This window comes from Martes martes (genome assembly GCF_963455335.1).
Source record: "Martes martes genome assembly, chromosome: 16".
Taxonomy (NCBI): domain Eukaryota; kingdom Metazoa; phylum Chordata; class Mammalia; order Carnivora; family Mustelidae; genus Martes; species Martes martes.
This window is the reverse complement of record NC_137904.1, coordinates 32,890,298-32,911,592: the sequence shown is the minus strand read 5'-3', so window position 1 is coordinate 32,911,592 and position 21,295 is coordinate 32,890,298. Positions and strand designations below refer to the sequence as shown.

Genomic DNA, 21,295 nt, shown 5'->3' with positions numbered 1-21,295 from the left:
GTTCTAGAGATTGTTGTACAACACCGTGAATATACTAGTCACCACTGTGCTGGATGGTTGAAAATGGTTAAGATACTAAATTTTATACTATGTGTTTTTACCAGAATTTAAAAATATATATATAGTACTTTTTTTTTTTTTTTTTTTTACTCCCAAACCATCATCTTTGTGTGCCTTAAAGGGCAGATTTCTGCTGGCTCAGTGGTCCCCTCGAGTCACAAAGAGGAGGACTGTGGTTCCACTTGGGGTCGTAGAAGTGTAAGACAGGATCCTATGCCATTTGGGAACTCCTTTTGGAAAAATAAAAGTGCCAAGGAGAATCTTGGCCAGAAAGGTGTTTACTCATACCTTTTTTTCTAGAGTTAGCTTACAAAAAATATACTCAACAAGATAAAAGTTGGTAGGGGAATCATAGAAGGACAGAGGGAAATATTGGGGAAGTATTAGACCAAAATTACCTAGTCTAGATACACAGTTCTCTTCTGGGCTGGTCTAATTCAAGGGGAGCGTATCAGTGGGTGTCCAGCGGGGTGGACCCTCAGGCAAGTTTCCCTTAGGGAAGCTGCAGTTTCCCTAGGGAGCTTCAAGCAACTATGGAGGGGGCAGCCAATCTGAGATGCTCTCCCTGGTATGTTTCTGGAGTCCAGCCGGGGAATGCACACGAAGGGGAGAACCCGTGCCTGCTAGTGAAACTGAAGAGGCCTGCCAGTATGGTCTAAACACAGCATCATTCCATCCGCGTGCCGTGGGCTCTTCCCTGGGCTGGAGCTAGAATCTCCTCGAAAGATATTTTGGTTCTATCCCACCAAACCTCATGAACACTCTACGTGTTCATGTACAAGGCTGTGTGAATTTTAGTCTGATGACTCAGGTTCAGGGTTAAAGCTTACAATGAAGGGGTTAATCTAAGAGCTGGAGTCTCTCCAGGCATCCTGGGACAAGCTATGAGGTCGGGGAAGCCCTGAGCTTTGTCACGACTTCCATTCCTTTGCACCCATTAAATTGGCTCTTTAAGGAAGAGGGCAGCCCCTGCTGATTTCAGAAGGGAGGAGCTGCGTGCCTGCTTCTCAGTCACACTTCCCTGATGCAATACATCCTCCAGGGAGGGAGGGAGGGTAACTCCAAAGCCCTGCTCCAGGTTTGGTAACAGCAGGTCTCACACCTCTGACAAGACAGGTGCAGGATCTCCGGTCACAGGCTGTCAGTGCAGAATCAGACATCCTGGGTCACTTGGTCTCGTTCCCTCACTTGGCAGGGCAGGGGCCCAGAGATGTTAGGTAGCCTGCCCAATGTCACAGAGCTAGTCATAGCAAATGCAGAAGTACAACTCAGGATGTCCTGACCCAGAAGCCCGAGTTCTTTCCCTTCCAGTACTGCCTCTTCCCACATGTGCCAGTACATGGTGTGCATCTCACAGATGGTAGATGCTGAGTTAGTCTCCCCTTCTCTGCTCCAGTGTGAGGGCATCTGCTGGTCCCTGGGCCTTATCTGCTTTACCATCCCCTTTCTCTGACTCAATCCCTCCTGTGAGAGCACAGCAAGCTCACGTATGATCCTGGGTCTCGTTTCAGCAATGCGGGTCCTTCTCCGTCTCCCAGCCCTTCTAGCCTCCCTGACCTTGCTCCAGACTGCAGCGCTGGCTGCAAATGGTGAGTGTCTCCCTGCATGGGGTTCCTGGGGCCGCCGAAACAAAGGACCACAAACTGGGTGGCATAAGACAACAGAAATTTAGAGGCACCTGGGTGGCTCGGTTGGTTAAGTGGCTGACTCTTGATTTTGGCTCAGGTCACGATCTCGGGGGCCTGGGATTGAGCCCTACATCAGGATCCACACTCAATGGGGAGTCTGCTTCAGGATTTTCTCTTCCTCTCTCTTTGCCCGTCCCCCCACCTCTGGAATAAATAAATAAATCAATCTTAAAAAAAAAAAGACAACAGAAATTTATTTTCCCACAGTCCGAGAGGTTAAAAATCCAAAAAGCAAGGTGTCAGCAGAGTCCTGTTCCTCTGAAGGCTCTAGAGAAGAATCCTTCCTTCCCCTCTTCTTAGCTTCTGGTGGTTCCAGCAAGTCTAAGTACTCCTTGGCCTAGAGCTGCATCAGTCCAGTCTCTGTCCCTGTCTTCACACACCTATGTGAATCCTGTGTGCCCTCTCCTCTTGCTGTAAGACTGCCAGTCATTGGATTTAGAGCCTACCCTAATCCTGTAACTTTATAACTTCATCTGAATTCATTACGTCTGCAAAGACCTTACTTCCAAATAGGATCACATTCTGAGGTTCTGGCTGAGCATGTATTTTGGGGGGACACCAGTTAACTCACCAGACTTCCCTGATTCAGAGAATGCATCCTGCCTCCCATGAACTAGACCGCAATACAAGTGAAAACAAGAAGAAATCCTTCCTCTACCCTATACCATCCCCTTCTCTACCTCAGGGCCCCGATCAGCCAAGCCCTTTGATGGACTCACTTAAGCATCTGTCTTACCAAGAACGAGAAAAATCCCCACAGCCCAGTAGCCCAAGCCAACCTGAATGGTCACCCACCTTAGCCCCATCTCTGGGTATTCTAGTGGACCCCTGAAGAGCACCTTTGACATCTTAGTGAGGCCCGGAGAATATCCGTCCCGTTCTGTGCCTTTTCTCTTGAAGGATTCTTGTGAATGTTTCCTAATCTCGATCTTCTGCCTGCTCAGATTGGAGGGGTGGGGGTAATGGCTGAGAAAGAGGGAGACAGAAGCAGAGGGTATCTCAAAGGAATGGTGTCAGATACTCGGCTCTTTGCCCCTCCCTCTCCAAGCACAGACCACCACGACTGCTGCCATCTCTGATGCCGTGAATCAGGTCAAGGTCCAAGTCAACAAGGCCTTTCTGGAATCCCGGACCAGGTACGTGAGATGCACACACAGCCTACCTCCCCTTCCTGGCTTCCAGCTAACGACAAGCGCCTCTGGGCCAGCCCTGAGCAAAACAAGCCAGCGAGCAAAGCCTTTTACAAGCTGTGCTACCCTCACCCTACCTCCTTGGCCTGTAGTGTGTGCCAAGTGGGAGTAATAGCCCACGAGTCTTAAAAATCCTCAGCCCATAAACCACCTTGAAGAGGATGTCTGATCTCACCCTGTAAGGACTTTGTTCCGCGTCGCCCAGTGTTTCCTTGGGTCATGCATTCCAGAGTCTCAGTAAGCTTGTAGGTAGCATTTCTCCATTCGTTCAGCTAACATTGACTAACTTAGGTCCAGTTCCCTGGGAGCAGAATCTGACACATGGGTTCCTACGCAGCCGGACTTACTAAGGCCTGCTCTCAGGAAAGCTGTGAATGGAGTGAGGGGGCAAACTGGGGGAGATCAAAGGAGGAAGTTAAGCAAGGACTGGCTCAGTAATCACACCCGACGTGTTCAGGTGTGAGCCTTCAGCAGCTGCACCTGGGGTAGCTAGGATCGCATCTCCCCAACCCCATAAGAAGATCCGAGGGTGCCTGGGGACCCCACAGGGTACCAGCAGAGTGAGCCATCCTCCAGTCACAGGTGGGGCTGGGATCTCCGAAACAAGCTGTGCAGGCTGGGTCCCTGCCCTCACCAAGCCCAGCCAGCTAAAGGCGGACCAACAATAACCATTGTGTTGAGCAGAAGGCAACCTTATTCCTTCCTCTTGCTGTCCCTTTGCACTAGAATTGGGGCTTCCTTCCTTCTTGGCCTTTGAATGAACTCTTAAGCAGTCCCATAAGTGTTCTGACTTTGATTTGACCCAGAGAGAGAGAGATCACAAGTAGGCAGAGAGGCAGGCAGAGAGAGAGGAGGAAGCAGGCTCCCTGCTGAACAGAGAGCCGGATGCGGGGCTCGATCCCAGGACCCCGAGATCATGATTGAGCCGAAGGCAGAGGCTTAACCCATTGAGCCACCCAGGCGCCCCCTGTTCTGCTGACTTTTAGATGACAATATTGGCTGTGGTCACTTCTAGTCCCAAGAACAGTGTCCCATCAGGAATTCCTACGTCAGCACAAGGAGAACAAACCCAGAGCATCTCACGTCCCTCAGCTCAGAGCTGCATTAGGCTTAGAATGAGAAAAGGAGCACAGTCTGCGGATCTCTCTCTTTCCTGGGCTCCTCCCTCTCCCCCCAGCACAGGTTTCTGACTCCTTAGGGTTACGCTGGGGAAGGGGGGAGAGACACCAGAGGTCAAGGTCTAAGTCACCTCACAGCGTAGTGCCTTGAGGAAGTCAGAGGCTCTTCCCCACCTGGGGCACTTGTCAGCTCTCTGGGAGATTCTGCTGCCAGCTCCCTGACCCAGAGAAGTCTCTGGCCAGTAGACTACAGCTCCAACCCTCGACCCAGAAGCATCTGGCTCAGCTCTCACCTCCCCGCCCCCTCTTGAGCCGGGTCCCTTTTAAGCAGTCTCTAGAAGACAAAAGGCTTTGCCCCGTGGCCAGAGGCTATGTGGACTTTGCCCAGGGCTGCCCTGTCTGGCTCATGCTCTCTCTCAGGTGCATAGTGACAGCCACCACCCTGTGCGGCTCTTTGGGCAGGTGCCAACCACTGACCATGACTCTAGGACACACAGGCCCTCCTCCTGAGGTCCTTGTCACCAGAATTAAAGCACAGGGGGAAGCCCCAGGGTGGCAGCAGGGAAGTGCCTGGGACTTCAACAGCCACTTCCAAACGAACATTCTCTCCCCCCTTAGCTTCAATCCTTGTATGGTCCCAAGGTGGGGCTAGAGTAAAACCCACAAAATCAGAGTTCCTCACTTCCTTTGCAAGTCGTGCACAGGCCCGGCTTTGGGACTCATCCCCACTGGTTAGTTCTTGGACTCAGCGGCCTCATGGAGACATAAAGGATCATACAGAAACCTCTCCTGACACGAACACAAACAATCCGAGTCACGATTTGTGAAAAGGACGAGGGAAATATACAGAGCTGCTGGAGGTCAGGGACTGGGGAAGCCTGACAGAGGATGAGAAGCAGCTAGCCACGTAGAGAGCCGGGCGGGGGAGAGCATCCCAGGTCTGGGAGGGACAAAGGCAAAGGTGCTAAGGCAGGAAAGAGGTTTCCGGGGGCTAAGAAGGCCAGTGCCGGTGGAGGTGGTAATCTACCGGTGAGAGAGAGAGACGGGTCCAGAGGGCCATAGGGTCAGAAAGCAGATTAGTGGTTGGTGGGGGAGGGGGTGGTGAGGAAGGGGGAGCAGGGGAGGAACTGGAAATGACTGCTTAATGGGTACAGCGTCTCTTTTGGGGGTGATGAAGATGTTCTGCAACGTTAGGAGCACGTGTGCAGTGAGCAAATGGATTCATGCATGTCCCAGGATAAGCCGATGAAAGGCTTTGCCATGGAGAGTGACATGGTCTATTTTTCCTTCTAAAAAGTTCCCTGCTGCAGCTGTGTGGGGAATGGACAGGAGACAAGGAGAGGGATGGGAGCAGGGGCAGGGGTTCCGTCAGGAGGCTGCTGCAGCTGTTGGGATGGGAGGGGATGGTAACTAGGATGAGGGTGCGGGCCTGGAGATGGATAGAATTCTCCCCACACCCTGACTGCTCCCGCGCAGAGCCCAGGCTAGAGCCAAGTAGGGGGTAAGTGCCCTGGGGTTCAGCCTTCAGGCAGGAGAGCCACACACAGCTCAGGGCAGAGGAAGCGTGAAGGAGCACAGAGAACCTTGCGTGGGACCTTCCAGGCAGAGCCCTACAAGGCTCAGCAGCCCACCTTGTTTCTGGGGTGGGGGGGGGTCCCTTTGGGTCCTGGCTCATGAGGATGGTAGCGCTGATGCTAACATACGTGAGGGTTTATTCTATGCCAGCTTTATGCTCCCTCCTCCCCACAACCCTATGCAGTGCTAACTCAACCGATGTCAAGTAGCTTGTTGTTGAGGGCAAAATGATCAAATAGCACAGTTCAGCCTAAGGTTACTGTCATTATCCTCATTTAGGGATAAGGAAGCTTGGTACAGAGAGGTTGAGTAACTTGCCCAGAGGCACACAGCTAGAAAGTGGCAGGCATCAAAACAGAGTCAAAACAGCCAAACATTCAAATCTTGTTTCCTAAGCTCAAACTCTAGGCCAGGGCTGGTCGCTAGAACTTTCTGTGATGATGCAATGTTCTATATCTGGGACATCCAGTACGGGAGCCACTAACCACACATGGCTACTGAGCACTTAAAATGTGGCTAGTGCCAGGGAGGAGCTGAATTCAACTTGATTTTGATGAAGTTCCATTTAAATAGCCACACATGGCTGACAGTTAGCATGTCGGACAGGGCAGCACTCTGGGCTACTGGGCCATGCTGTCTCTGCAACAGCAGCCACAAGACAGCCTCGTTTCTTTTCCTGGGTCCTATTTTATTGAGGTTGGGGGAAGCTGGTCAGGTGTAGGCCTGCTGATGAGAGCCCAGTTATCACAGCTGTCCTTGTGCCTGTCCCGCTAGCCCAGGAAGTCCCTCAGCGGAGACAGCACGCCCCTCACTCTTGAAATAGCTAAGAACCTGATGAGTGACAGCCCAGGTATTGGAGCTAGTGAGCCGTCCCCCAAAAGCAGAGCTGTCTTTTGGAGAATGTGAGCCACTTCCAAGATTTCAGTCTCAGAGCCACAGACATCCTCTCATAGAACCCTTCCTCTCCCACCTGAGGAGACTGAGGCACAGAGAAGGGGTGGTGGATTCTCATGGAGGGACTTTTCTGACCCCACCTTGCGCTCAGTCACCTCTGTGTTGTCACGAATTTCTTAGGAGCAGGGATTTGGGCTTCTTGTTTTACACATGGGAAATTAAGAATAAAAGACTGAACATCTTGCCCCAAAAATGGTCCACAAGAGGGGGGTGCTACAGCCCACATCTAAACAAACTTCACTCGGACTCTAGGGCCACATGGAACTGGGGGTGTTTCCACGGGAAGAACTACAGGCCCACAGGTTTGCTCGTTCTAGAATTCTCGGTCCGCACAGGTACATGGCAGGAGTTCCTCAGTCTGAACCCGTACATCGTGGGTTTGGGTGTTTTTAAGTTTCCCCCAATTGATTCTGACCTGGCCGGCACAGTTACAACCCTCTGATTCTCATTCAGGAAACGCTCAGCTCCAGCTCTCTGCCCTTTCTCAGAACCAGACACACTGTAGCTTCCTCCTCCCAGAAGAGATTTTCCAGAGGCATCCAAAGGAAAATGAGAAAAGAGCACAGGAAGTGCTTGTCTCCTGCATGCTGCCCACACCCCCCACACGTCCCCTCACTCCCCTTCTACAGAGTCTGATTTGAGGGGCCCTGTCGTGACTCTCCCATTGGTCTCTGCTGTAGGCTGAAGACGGCCATGAGCTCCGAGGCACCCACCACTCGACAGCTCTCTGAGTACCTCAAGCATGCCAAAGGCCGGGCACGCACAGCCATCCGCATCGGGCATGTGTGGGAGGAGTCCTTAAAGAGACTGAGGCAGAAAGCGGCCTTGACCAATGCCACAGGTACAGAAAACCCACTAACCCTCTGATGGCAGGAAGGGGCCATCCCTCTGTAGGAGAGAACAGAAGCCACCAAAACCTGCATTCTCTCTTAGGAGCACCTCCAAGGAGGGGCCCTCCCGGCTCTCCCTTCTCAGAGTCATAGACCTGCAGAGCGAGGAGGGACAGAGAGGACAGCTATGTCAGTGTGGGGTGTGTTTTGCAGAGAAAGGAGCCCAGGCCCAGCACGGTCACGTTGCCAACTCCAAATGAGGGGACATTCATGCTCTTTGTATAATGCCATCTGTAAGCCTCCGTCCAGAGGAAGTTCTAAAGTCAATAAACATGGGCTCCCTGTCCCAAACCACAGTGCCACCACTGCGGCCTGTAAAGGAGACATTTAAACCACCTGATCAGGGGGATTTACTGGGATTATGTTACAGGAGAAGAGATTTCCCTCTTGTTTGGGGTAAGGTGTAGCTGAAACAATGAGGTAATGGATTGATCGTGACCTCCTCCAACCCCACCCCACCACGCCCCGCCTGCCCCACCAAATGTTACAGTTCTTGGAGGGTCATGGAGGAAGGGGTTTGGTCCCAACCGGAGGAAGAGGCTGCAGGTTCTCCCCGGGAAAACAAGTGCAGGAAGGTAACTGGCCTCGGATATGGGCAAATTCCAAAGTTCCAAAAGAAGGAAACTGGGACAAGGTGGGGAGAAGTAGCCATCACTTTGAAACTCTGAGACTCCAAAGGAGGGGCAGGTTGAACCCCAGCCCCCGCCACCCTTCACAGATGGTCCCCTGACGAAGCCCCCACAGAACCAGGTTCCCTTGCCTCCCTTCCACCCAGGCACCCGGGTGCCTCTCAGGCTGCATTAGGTTAGCAGTTCCCTCTGATCTGCGCCTCGGATGCCTGAAGCCTCCCCACCATGTTACTCCTTCCAAGACCACCGTGCTTCTCACTTGAAAATTCCCTGTCCCTTCCCAACATCTTCCTCATCTAGATTCCTGCTTGCTTGGTACTTCAGACGTCAGTGAAGCTCTAGAAGAAAAGCAGTCTTTTTTTTTTTTTAGGTATTATAGTCATTTATTTATTTATTTATTAACATATAATGTATTATTAGCCCCAGGGGTACAGGTCTGTGAATAACCAGATTTACACACTTCACAGCACTCACCATAGCACATACTCTCCCCAATGTCCATATCCTAACCCCCCTCTCCCTACCCCCCTACCCCCAGCAACCCTCAGTTTGTTTTGTGAGATTGAGAGTCTCTTATGGTTTGTCTCCCTCCTGGTCCCATCTTGTTTCATTTATTCCTTTCCTGCCCCTCCAAGCCCCCCACGTTGCCTCTCAACTTCCTCAAATCAGGGAGATCATATGACAATTATCTTTCTCCGATTGACTAAATTCACTCAGCATAATACCCTCTAGTTCCATCCGTGTCTTCACAAATGGCAAGTTTTCATTTCTTTTGATGGCTGCGTAGTATTCCATTGTATATATATACCACATCTTCTTTATGCATTCATCTGTGGATGGACATCTAGGTTCTTTCCATAGTTTGGCTATTGTGGACATTGCTGCTATAAACATTCCGATGCATGTGCCCTTTCGGATCACTACATTTGTATCTTTAGGGTAAATACCCAGTAGTGTGATTGCTGGGTCGTAGGGTAGCTCTATTTTCAACTTTTTGAGGAACCTCCATGCTGTTTTCCAGAGTGGTTGCACCAGCCTGCATTCCCACCAACAGTGTAGGAGGGTTCCCTTTTAGAAGAAAAGCAGTCCTACCAAACTACTTCAGACTAACCGGTGCTCTACCTCTCAGGGGCATTTTCATTCTAAAAGAAAGGTCTGTTGATTCAAATGACCTGATAAAAACAAAGAATCATTAACTATTCTGGGAACTTTCACAATGGCTATCCGTTTGGCCTCGGGAAAGTCTCTTCAGCGCTGTGATCTCAGTTTCTCATCTGCAAAATGGGAATTAAAATTCTGCTTTAGCGAGTTGTCAGGATTGAACCAGAAACCACCGGAGAATTACTTCCCTAGAACATAGACCTGTATTCCAAGAAATGTAAGTTGACCTCTGGTTTCAGTGTCCTGCCTTCCCCCAGTGCCCCAGAATGGAGAAAGAACTCAGCAGCCTTGGCGGCCCTTCTGTTTCAGACCCCAGTCTGGACCTGACTGCACTGTCTTTGGAGGTGGGCTGTGACGCCCCTGTTCCGGTGGTGAAATGTGACGAGGACAGTCCTTACCGAACCATTACAGGAGACTGTAACAACAGGTGAGCGGGCATGGGCCTGGCTGGGGGGCGGCCCCTCCCAATGGCCATGCCCAGCGGACGCGCTCCAGCCCGCCCGCCTGCCCTGCCCAACCCAGCCGGGGCCTTGGGTCATTCCGAGCAGAACCCCCTCTACCTTACCCTCCTGGGCTTGCGGCCCACCGGAAACCGTTCTGTTGGAACCCTCCCGACCTTCCCGTCTTCTAAAAGGAGACCGCTGCATCCCACCGGCAGCGCAGCCTCGCACCCTCAGGGTGGACGAGCTTCCCAAACCCCACATGTCAGAGGCGTCTCCTCCGCGCCCCCTTTCCCGCGGGTGGAGGCTCCCGCCGCTCCCCCACAGGTCCCCACGGGCTGAGCGCGGGTCTTGGTCGCTTTCAGGAGGAACCCCGAGCTGGGCGCCGCCAACAGGGCGCTGGCGCGCTGGCTGCCGGCCGAGTACGAGGACGGGCTCTCCCTGCCCTTCGGGTGGACGCCGGGCAGGACGCGAAACGGCTTCCCCGTCCCGCTGGTGAGGGCGGGCCCGGGGTGGGCGCGAGTCCCGAGCGGGAGGGGGCGGGAGGGCAGTCAGAGGGGAGGGGATGAGCCCCCAAATACACGCGGGATGGCAGGAGAAAGATGTGGGAGGGCAGAGGGTGCGAGGCGGGGCCGCGGCGGCGGAGATGGATGTTTGGACGGGCTCCCCGGCCGTGTTCCCCAAAGTGCCACGAGAGGGCAGCAGAGCCCGGGGCCCAGCCACGCGGTGGTCGCGGCCCGGCGGCCCCACAGGCCAGATACCCTGGGGTGTCCCAGGCAGATGGCCTCCCTGCCCCATCCTGCCTGCGCTTACCCCGCCCCCGCCCCTGGGGTGCATCAGCTGTTGTTTGCCTGGAAGTCCTATCTCTTGGCCTCATCTGAGTTGGCAGTCCCTCCCCAGAGCCCCTCTCCTATTGCCAGACACCTGGCACCTCAGTGACACTGACGGCAGGAGCCTTTGTTTTCCCCTTTCATCGTGGAAAGGGCATTGGCCTTGCAAGCCATCAAGTCACATAGACCCGTGTGCAGTCCTGTCCCCACCCCTCCGTAGCTGCAGGACTGCTGGGGATTGGCCTGGCCTCACCAGGACTGGGTGCCGTCCTGTATAGGACAAGTGTAATGCCACCCACTTTGCAAACTTGCTGCGGGCTTGGAAGGTACACAGTACACAGGTACACACTGTTACACCCGAGGTACACAGTAAACCGCAGCTGAGTTGGACCCCTCAAAGCTCTTCCTCCAATCCTTCCTGCCCTTCTCTCTCCGTCCGCAGGCCCGCGACGTATCCAACCAGATTGTAGACTACCTGAACGAGGAGGGTGTTCTGGACCAAAACAGATCCTTGCTCTTCATGCAGTGGGGTCAAATCGTGGACCATGACCTGGACTTTGCCCCCGACACCGAGCTGGGGAGCAGCGAGTACTCCAAAGCCCAGTGTGACAAGTACTGTATCCAGGGAGACAACTGCTTCCCCATCATGGTAGGCCCCTACGGCTGTCAGTGACAAGCCTCTTGCCTCCCCGACCACAGGGCAGATGTTCCCAGCTGGTCAGCTCGGGGCTCAGGATAGATCCCAAATGCTGATCTGACGGCTTCCCAAACTTCACACGTCCATTCATCCACCTTCCGTTTATTCCATGAGTAGACATTCATTACCGACTCCGTGCCAGGCAGTGCACTAAGCGCTGGGGAATCAAACACCGCTCCTTTCCTCAAAGACTGAGACCTGTGTGGGAAATGGGCAAGTAACCTCTAGTGGCAGAATTGGGGGAGCTCTGGGGAGGGTCGTCTCTGTGCCTGGCCTGGAAGCAGTGGCATCACTTAGGGACTTACTAAGGATATTAAAGCTCAAGCTTCCTCCCAGATGGGGAGAAACAAAGTCTACATTATACCAGGATCCCCAGGAGATGCTTTTGATACACAATTTAGCTGGTAGAACACTGCTGTAAGTCACCGTGGGTTCTGGGAGGGCTGCTCCCAGAAAGAGCTGCGATTGGATGGGTGAATCCGAGCGAGGGCCGGGATTTGTGGGGCTTTCCAGCAGGAAGAGAGAGGAACTTGCCATGGTGCCCCGTTTTCTTCTTATTCGTGATTTTACAGTTGAAGAGTGATTTATTCACTCAAACAAATCAAGGCTGTGTGCTGTGATAGAAAGAACATGAGCTGCGGACCGAGGTCAATCTAGATCTGAATCCCGTATATCCTTTCCAGTTTCTAAGTTCCTAGGCAAATTACTTAACATTTCTGAGCCTCAATTTTCTCACCTGTAAAATGGGACTGAATTATCTACCTTACCTTTTTTGAGGACCGAAGTGAGAAAAGGTATGCATTATGCATCGCACATGTTAGGTCCAAAATAAATAAATGGTAGCTGTTGTTGGTAATAATTAGTAACAGAGCCTTTCCTGGGTCATGTCTTGCTTCCCTGTCCAGGGATCTCAGGACTCCCTCCCCACCAAAAATGTGGAACCTTTGCTATGAAAGATCGAATGATTCCCCTCAGCCTATTTTACACGGTGGGAATGTAAAGAACTTCAGGGCATCGTGGCCCAGGAGGTACAATGTCAGCAAGAGGTATCTGGAGCCAGTGTCCGGTCCCAGGGCCCCACGAGGGCTCTGGCAGCATCATTGCCAGCCACATCCAAACCTGCCCTGGGGGGAGGTTGTCAGTTCCCGGCTGTGCCACCTCTGCCCTGTCACCTACCCCAATCTCTCCACAGTTCCCTCCCAATGACCCCAAGTTGAAGACTCAAGGCAAATGCATGCCTTTCTTCCGAGCTGGGTTCGTTTGCCCCACTCCACCTTACCAGTCCCTGGCTCGAGATCAGATCAATGCTCTGACCTCCTTCCTGGATGCCAGCTTGGTATACGGCCCCGAACCCAGCCTGGCCAGCCGCCTTCGCAACCTCAGCAGCCCACTGGGCCTCATGGCTGTGAACCAGGAGTTCGATGACCACGGGCTGGCTTACCCGCCCTTCGACATCAAGAAGCCAAGCCCCTGCGAGTTCATCAACACCACCGCCCGAGTGCCCTGCTTCCTGGCGGGTGAGTCCGGGCTGGGAACAGAGGGACCCAAGGACTGGGAGCAGAGAGAGACCAAAAAAGCGTCAGGAGGCTGCTAGGCGCTTCCAAAGAGGCTTTGCCACTGCCTCTTCTCCTATGCCTTCTGGAAAAAAACGCACACCAAGTCCCCGCCGCCTCTGGCTCTGGTTCAGGCGTGGCAGAAGGGCCCAGATGAATACAAATCTAAGAACATGTGTTCACTATGAAAAACAAAATCACGGGGCGCCTGGGTGGCTCAGTGGGTTAAAGCCTCTGCCTTCGGCTCGGGTCATGATCCCAGGGTCTTGGGATCGAGCCCCGCATCGGGCTCTCTGCTCCGCGGAGAGCCTGCTTCCTCCTCTCTCTCTGCCTGCCTCTCTGCCTACTTGTGATCTCTGTCTGTCAAATAAATAAATAAAAATCTTTAAAAAACAAAACAAAACAAAACAAAATGAGTCCAGAGAAGCACAAATAAGAAAATCCACAAAACCCCACCACCCACCAATAATGATTGTTAACATTTTTAGTGCCCATCTTTCCAGGGTTTTTTTTTTTTTAATCGTAGGTAGAGTTCTACACTGTTTTTATATAATTGGGGTTATACTATCAGTTATGTTCTATAACCTGATATCTTCATGTAATATATCACATCATTAATCATTCTTCTACAACACGATTTTTACTGGCCGCCTGGTATTCCATCACATATAATTTATTTTATCAACCCTACTTGGAAGCATTTAAATAATTCTAGATTTTCTGTGATTTATTGCTGTTTTTTAGGTCATGAACATCCTTGTTGATGAATCTTTGTACTCATTTTTAATAATCCTATTTTAAAAATTCTTTTACTTTTACTTTTTTGAAGATTTTATTTATTTATTAGAGAGAGACAGAGCACAAATGGAGGAAAGGGACAAAGGGTGAAGCGGACTCCCTGCTAAGTAGGAAGCCCCATGCGGGGCTCGATCCCAGGACTCTGGGATCATGACCTGAGCTGAAGGCAGACATTTAACCGACTGAGCCACCCAGTTGCCCCTCGTTTTTAATAATTTTATTAAGATAACTTGCTAGAGGAGGAGGTTCTAGATTAAGAGGAATGCCTATTTTTAAGGCTTTTTATACACTCAGCACAAAGACCCCACTCTGTACAACCTGTGCACAACCAAAACCCCCCAATTCTGTTCATTCTGGGAGCTCGTGCCCTCCCGATATGCCCTCAGGCCTCTGCCTTGGGCTTCTGGAGACCTTTCCTCTTCCAAAAATCCACTCTGCAGGATGAACCCCTTGCCCACCCAGACAGACATGGCAGAAAGCCAGTCCATAGGCCCAGATCTCTTGGGTAGACCTCTTGGATTCCATGTTTACACATATCTCACATCAATCTGGATACAAAACCAAACCCTTTGCTGTTTTCATAAAAATACCCATGCAGACCAAGCATTTGTGAGTTTAGTAGACTTTTCCTGAAGATTAGAGGATATAAAATGTCCCCTTGTGAAACACCTGCTCTTCTGCCAGTTCATTAAGCCCCCGCCCCCATTCCTCCCGTCTTTCCTTTCTCCCAAAGGCCCCCATCTCTAGATTCTTCTCCCATTATTGCATGGAGAAATTCGACCCTACCCACGCTCCTGGCCTCAATCTGGCATTCCTAAAACTTTCGAAGTGGGTCCACACAAAAAGCCTCTGTTAATTTGTACTGCCCCATTTTAGAGGGCAGTTGGGATTGTAATCAGCAGAATTTTCCTTAATGTCATCTGTAGTTTTTAGCACACTGTTGTGCAGTCAGCGTTATTATCCCCATTCTCCCAGAGATTGAGGCTTGGAAGTGTAACTTGTCCAAAGTGACTCAGCTAAAAATTGTGAGTGAAGCTGAGATTCAAACCTGTGAATCCCTGCCCTGATCCCTTTCCACTTGACTTCCCTTAGGTTAACTAGAAGAAGGGGCTTAGGAGAAGGGCCTTTGGGGGCACTGTCATCTATTTCTTTGCGCAGATTACTGGGTTCTGGGGCTGCTCTGGGGAAACTAACCTTCCTGCCTTCTGGGCTTTCAGGAGATTCCCGAGCCTCCGAGCAGATCTTGCTGGCCACTTCCCACACCCTCTTTCTCCGAGAGCACAACCGGCTGGCAATTGAGCTAAAGAGACTCAACCCTCACTGGGATGGAGAGAAGGTCTACCAGGAAGCCCGGAAAATACTGGGAGCCTTTGTGCAGGTACAGAAGCCCAGGAACCCTGCCTCCCATGCCCACCTGGCTTCCACCCCTGGCTCTGCCACCTTCTCTGTTTCCTCCCGCTCCGCTTCCCCTTCTCCCCCTCTGTTTCTTCTTTCCCACTGTCTCATGCTTCTCACCCTCCCTTTCATTTCTTTAGCATCTTTGCCCCAAAATAAATCTCTGGATTCAGAGTGTCCGAGAGTCATTTGTATGTTGGTCACTCCGGTGTCATCCCTGGGGCCAAAGTCTCTGTCACGCCTGGGACTGTTGAACAGCAGCTAGGCGGGCTGTTTCAGCTGGATGCTCTTCTTCTAAATTCTCCACATCCAAGCCACAGGTCACAGGCATCGTCCAGTGCTATAGGAGATTGGCTGATTGACTAGCTAGAATTAACTGGGCACATATTTAAGCATTTATTAAAAATAAGTACAGATTCTTAGGAAGTTGTAAACAAGCAGCGCATGCACACAGTCTCCCCCAGTGCTAATGTTTTGCATGACCGTGGTACAACATCAAAAGCAGGACATTGGGGCACCTGGGTGGCTCAGTGGGTTAAGCCTCTGCCTTCGGCTCAGGTCATGATTCCGGGGTCCTGGGATCAAGCCCCACATCAGGCTCTCTGCTCAGTGAGGAGCCTGCTTCCCCCTCTCTCTCTGCCTGCCTCTCTGCCTACTTGGGATCTCTCTGTCAAATTAAAAAAAAAAAAAAAAAGCAGGACATTAACATTGACAAAAACCAAAGGTCTTATTCAGATTTCACCAGTTAGAAATGCAGTCGTGTGTGTATGTGTGCGTGTGTGTGTGTGTGTGTGTGTGCAACTTTATCACATGGGTAGTCTCAGGGAATCATCCCCACAATAAAGAAACTTCACTCTGCCATCACCACAAGACTCCCACCTGCTATCCTCTGAGAGCCGCACCCACCCACCCCCCTTCCCGGTCCCTATCCGCAGATCACCAGTCTGCCCTCTGTCTGTACAATTAATTACGTTGTTTCGAGAACAGTCTGTATCCTTTTGAGATCAGCTCTTTCCATTCAGCGTAATGCCCCTGAGGTCCACCGGGACTGTTGCAGGTGTAAAGTCCCTTCCTTTCTGCTACTGAGTAGTGTTCCATGGTTGACTTAACCATCTACCCGCTGAAGGACATTAGAATGGTTTCTAGTTTGGGGCTATTATGAATGATGCCGCTGTGAACCGTCCAGGACAGGAGCATCCAAAACTCTAAATTTCTGAGAGCGAGAATCTGACTAACCAGTTTGGTCTGGTGCCACAGCTGGGCCAGTCCTCTACGGGCAGAGGCAAGTTTCTGTCCCTCACTACCACGCAGAGTCTGAGAAGCAGCTGCCTGCTCCAAGGATGAAATCCCTACAACCTTTGCTGATGAACAAATTGGAAGCAACCTAAAAGTAAAACAATAAGAAAAGGATCCGTGAATGCAAGAGAATATTATGCAGGTTGAATTACACAATAATGGTGAGCTAGGTAGAAACATGAGAAGCTTGAAATGAAAAAAGCAGAAAGTAAAAGTATGTATTCTCTAGGAGCACAAGCGTGTAAAAATATGCATCGTGTAGACAAAGATTAGAAAAAAGAAAAAAATAGAATTATTGCATTACGTGGTGTCATGATTTTCTCTTTTTTCAAAATTTTCTCTGTTTGTGTTAGCTCATTGCTTTGAGTAAAACAAGCGTCCAAATTGCTTCTCCACGGCGCACCATTTGTCTCAGAATTGGAGATGAGGTGAACTCACACTGTGAACCATTCCTGTGGTTCATTGTTCCTTTCGCTCTGGCCCTACTGGGAAAAGTTGGATGATGTGGCATCGTTATGTTCAAGTGACACACGAGGACTGTCACTTTAGCTTCAAGGCCGTAGACCTGGAGCAGAGGTGACAAAGAGAGTACATGTCTAGTGCCAATTCAAAGGACTGATCAGTAGGGCCCATGTTTCGAGGCAGACGATGTGCGACCAGCAGAAACGTCATGATGAGTTAGCAACTGTCTACCACGGTCACAGGAAGGGAAATGGGCACGTTTGCTTTCCATTTGCCCTCCTAGATTTTTGGCCACTTGTCCCTCTGGATGCAGCTTCCTCCAACCTCACTCTGCAGAGGTCTCCGCCTTCTCCCACCCTTGGCTCATGATGCTTCTGCCCCTGCAGATTATCACCTTTAGGGACTACCTACCCGTTGTGCTCGGTGAGGAGATGCAGAAGTGGATCCCCCCATACCAAGGCTATAACAAATCTGCCGACCCCCGAATTTCCAACGTCTTCACCTTTGCCTTCCGCTTTGGCCACTTGGAGGTCCCCTCGACTGTGTCCCGTCTGGATGAGAACTATCAGCCGTGGGGTCCAGAGGCAGAGCTCCCCCTGCACACCCTCTTCTTCAACACCTGGAGGATAGTCAAAGACGGTATGTCCGGGGCGCCTGGGTGGCTCAGTGGGTTAAAGCCTCTGCCTTTGGCTCAGGTCTTAATCTCAGGGTCCTGGGATGGAGGCCCGCATCGGGCTCTCTGCTCAGCAGGGAGCCTGCTTCCCCCTCTCTCTGCCTGCCTCTGCCTTCTTGTGATATCTCTCTCTCTCTCTCTCTCTCTCTGTTAAATAAATAAATAAAGTCTTATTAAAAAAAAAAAAAAGACAGTATGTCCTTTTAGGGAAGCACTGTGACCCGGCGGTCTCGTGCTGCACCCTGCTTCTAGGAAAGCCTGGCTTAGAAGTCATATTGCAGGAACTTCCTGTGTGACCTTGGGCAAGTGAATTCACCTCATTGAGCCTCAGTTTCCTCACAATGGTACCCACAGCAGTAGGATATACAAAAAATCATGTGGCATAGATGTGGAGAGCACTACAATGGCTTCTGACACACAGGAGGTGGTCAATAAATGAGTTATAATTCTTTCTCTCCTCCTCTGGCCTCCAAAGTGTCTGACCTTTCCCTGCCACAGGCTTCCCTACAGAAAGAATTCATGGGTTTGGTAAATAAATTGCTCTTTTCTGCTGTCCTCTAGGACTCTCCACCTCCATCAAGTGCCAAAGATTGGGCCAGCTCCTCTTTATGCTGGGCCGGGCTGCACTGAACCCGGCTTTGCTTAAGTCCTGACAAGTCAGGGCCTTTCTTTGTAGCCTCCTGCTACCTCTCCCCATGCTTCAGAGTTCCCCGGGGGGGGGGGACACATGGAAGGAAAAGGAGCTGACTCTCGGAGCCAAAGCTCAGAAAACTCCGGAAGCTTATATTCCTGCCATCACCCCAGGAACGTCCGTTCCCCACCCCCTCCTCACCCCCAGCAGGCAGTCTAGATGCCCTTGGCCCAGCACACCCTGAAGGCTGCACCTCGTTCTTCTCTCCCGGCTGCCAGCCTGAGATGTTCAGTTGGCCTCACTTTTCACCTGATAGGAAACGTCCGGTGGAGGGAGGGGCTAGCAGTGGAAGACGGCCTCACCCTACCCCCACCCCCACGATGGCCTCTGGGTCTCCCTTGCAGGTGGAATTGACCCTCTGGTCAGGGGCCTGCTGGCCAAGAAGTCCAAGCTCCTGGATCAGAACAAAATGATGACAAGAGAGCTGCGCAACAAGCTTTTCCAGCCCACCCACAAGATCCACGGCTTTGACCTGGCTGCCATCAACATACAGCGGGGCCGAGACCATGGGATGCCTGGTGAGTGGGCCTGGGGTCCCGCCTGGCCCAGGGAACTTCTCGTTACTTTCTGAGGGTCTTAGGGACTCTCTTCTAAAGCCCAGGGGATCTGGCCAATTCTAAAACTTAAGCAGAGATGCCAGTTTTTATTTTTTTATTTTCTTTTTAAAGATTTTATTTACACATTTGACAGACAGATCACAAGTAGGCAGAGAGGCAGGCAGAGAGAGAGAGGGAAGCAGGCTCCCTGCTGAGCAAAGAGCCCTACGCGGGGCTCAATCCCAGGACCCTGAGACCATGACCTGAGCCGAAGGCAGAGGCTTAACTCACTGAGCCACCCAGGCACCCCCCCATATGCCAGTTTTTAAAAAATTTATTTTGTTCATCTGTGAAATGGAGCCTTCCATTCTCCCCAATGCAGAGATAAGAGAACATACCTAGTAGCGTCCCAGAGCTCCTCAGATGAACAAGAGGCCAACAACTGACTTGTCAAGCTGGTTTAAAAATCCCAGAAAAACATTAAAAAAGGAGAATAGAGAAAAACCAATGACTTTTGGACCTTTCTTTTGTACCCACAAAAGGGAATTTAATGTAGTAATTAAGAGCCGGACAGCCTGGGGTTCAAATCCCAGCTGTGCTATTTCTAGGGACGTGACCTTGGGCAAGTTACTTAGCGTCTCTGTTCTTCAGCTGACATATTCGTACAGGGCTTAGCATAGCGCCTGGGCCCACAGTGAGCCCCATGTAACCTGCTAGCCTTCTCAAGCCTCAAGGACCACAAGTGTACAACAATGGAGCCCTGCCCACCCCGCCCGGGAGGCTATGAGGCCAGGCTTTCTGGGGCCAATGGAGCTGGAGCAGGGGAGTTGTGGGGGACAAGCCCCTGGGATGAGACAGCCTCGGCCCCTCTTCTCTAGGGTACAACTCCTGGAGAGGCTTCTGTGACCTCTCGCGGCCCCAGACCCTGAAGGAGCTGAACGCTGTGCTAAAGAACAGGAGGCTGGCTAAGAAGTTACTGGATCTCTACGGGACCCCTGACAACATCGACATCTGGGTTGGGGGCATTGCTGAGCCCCTGGTAGAGAGGGGCCGAGTGGGGTCTCTCCTGGCCTGCATCCTGGGGAAGCAGTTCCAGCAAATCCGTGATGGAGACAGGCAAGTGAGATCTTGTGAGGAGGGCAGGGGAGAGCAGACCCTTCTCTGTGGGGGTCCCAAAGTCCTGTGTGAGGACTGGCCCAGACCTCCGTGCATTCCCAGTCACCTCCTTCCTTCCCCTTTGGCACAGTGGGGCGGGAGGGGCTGCCAGCGGGGCTGTGTGGACAGACCCTGCTTCTGTCTCTGCAGATTCTGGTGGGAGAACCCTGGGGTCTTCACTGAGAAGCAACGGGACTCTCTCCAGAAAATGTCCTTCTCTCGCCTGGTCTGTGACAACACCCACATCACCAAGGTCCCACGCGACCCATTCCAGGCCAACAGCTACCCCCAGGGCTTTGTGGATTGCTCAGCCATTGACAAGCTGGACCTTTCACCCTGGGCCTCAGTGGAGAATTAGGGGCCCAGGCTTCCCAGCATCCTGCACTGTGCAGTAGCGCTCCCTTTGGTCCTTGATTCCATTTCAAGCAAGTTTGGTGACCCAGTCCCTTAGAGCTCCACACCCCATCCCGGCCCTTCTTTTCGGCCGGGTTTCTCTCTACTCGCCAGATGCACACCGCGCTCAAACCCAAGACCAGCACCTCAGCCTTCCCAGCTCTTCCACCTGAACCCGCTGCTCCCCCGTCATCCCCTCTGTCCATGGGATGTCAGCCATCCTCTCCCTGCAACGTGTCTCATCTGAGGCCACGGCCGTTGGGCTCTTATCTTCCCACCTCTCCTTTCAAACTAGATTGTAAGCTCCTTGAGCCAGAGACCAGTCTGCCTCCATGTGTCCCCCGTGCCACCCAGCATGACGCTCAGCACACAGCACAGGCTCAATAAACATCTGATGGTTGACTGAAGGTGGTGGCAGTGACGCTATTCCCTTCCGGAAGGCAGACCTTGGAACCACGGCCAAATAAGTAACTAGAGGTTTACAGCGCAGACATTTCTTACCACTAAGATGCTGTGTGCATGGGTCTGGGCGGGGGGGGTGAGAAGTTATGGTGTGGTAAGAAGTTATGGTGTGGTGAGATTTCAGTTCTCAGAGAAAAGGAGGAAGCAAGGGGCTCCTGGGGAAAGAAACAATGGCCATAGATAGAGCCAAGGGAGAGGGTTTGGGGTGCTGTCCAGGGATCAAACAGGGAGGACTTCCGAGCCTGGATTCCCCTACAGCTAAAGTTGATTTCCCTTCCAGAAACCCTTCTGGGAACTACCCTCTTCTTTGAGGGCAGTCTTTGGAGCCTATAAGACCTTTGAAGGGGCATCTCCAGAATATTCCTTGCACTGCTACCCAATACATACTCATGTCTTCTTTTAAAATGACCCTCCTTGGGGGTGCCTGGGTGGCTCAGTGGCTTGAGCCTCTGCCTTCGGCTCAGGTCATGATCTCAGGGTTCTGGGATCGAGCCTCGTGTTGGGCTTTCTGCTTGGTGGGGAGCCTGCTTCCCCCTCTCTCTCTCTGCCTGCCTCTGCCTACTTGTGATCTCTCTGTGTCAAATAAATAAATAAAATCTTTAAAAAAAATTTTTTTAATAAATAAATAAATAAAATGACCCTCCAGGTA

General features: G+C 51.7%; 1 protein-coding gene across 2 annotated transcripts; it reads left to right on the top strand.

Moving 5' to 3' along the window:
- Nucleotides 1-1,549: 1,549 nt before the first annotated feature.
- On the top strand, nucleotides 1,550-20,149 carry LPO (lactoperoxidase; the record flags this gene model as incomplete). 2 transcript variants are annotated; one of them, XM_080826488.1, is made up of 12 exons in its annotated part: nucleotides 1,550-1,649; nucleotides 2,797-2,884; nucleotides 7,266-7,426; nucleotides 9,575-9,692; nucleotides 10,071-10,200; nucleotides 10,978-11,184; nucleotides 12,425-12,749; nucleotides 14,801-14,961; nucleotides 17,123-17,375; nucleotides 18,445-18,618; nucleotides 19,515-19,752; nucleotides 19,942-20,149. In XM_080826488.1, the coding sequence occupies 12 exons, from the start codon at nucleotides 1,550-1,552 to the stop codon at nucleotides 20,147-20,149; spliced, it is 2,163 nt and encodes a 720-aa protein (XP_080682614.1). The 2 variants fall into 2 exon arrangements, with proteins under 2 accessions (XP_080682614.1, XP_080682615.1); XM_080826489.1 differs by lacking the exons at nucleotides 2,797-2,884; nucleotides 7,266-7,426 and having other exon boundaries at nucleotides 1,574-1,649.
- Between the last annotated feature and the right edge of the window lie 1,146 nt (nucleotides 20,150-21,295).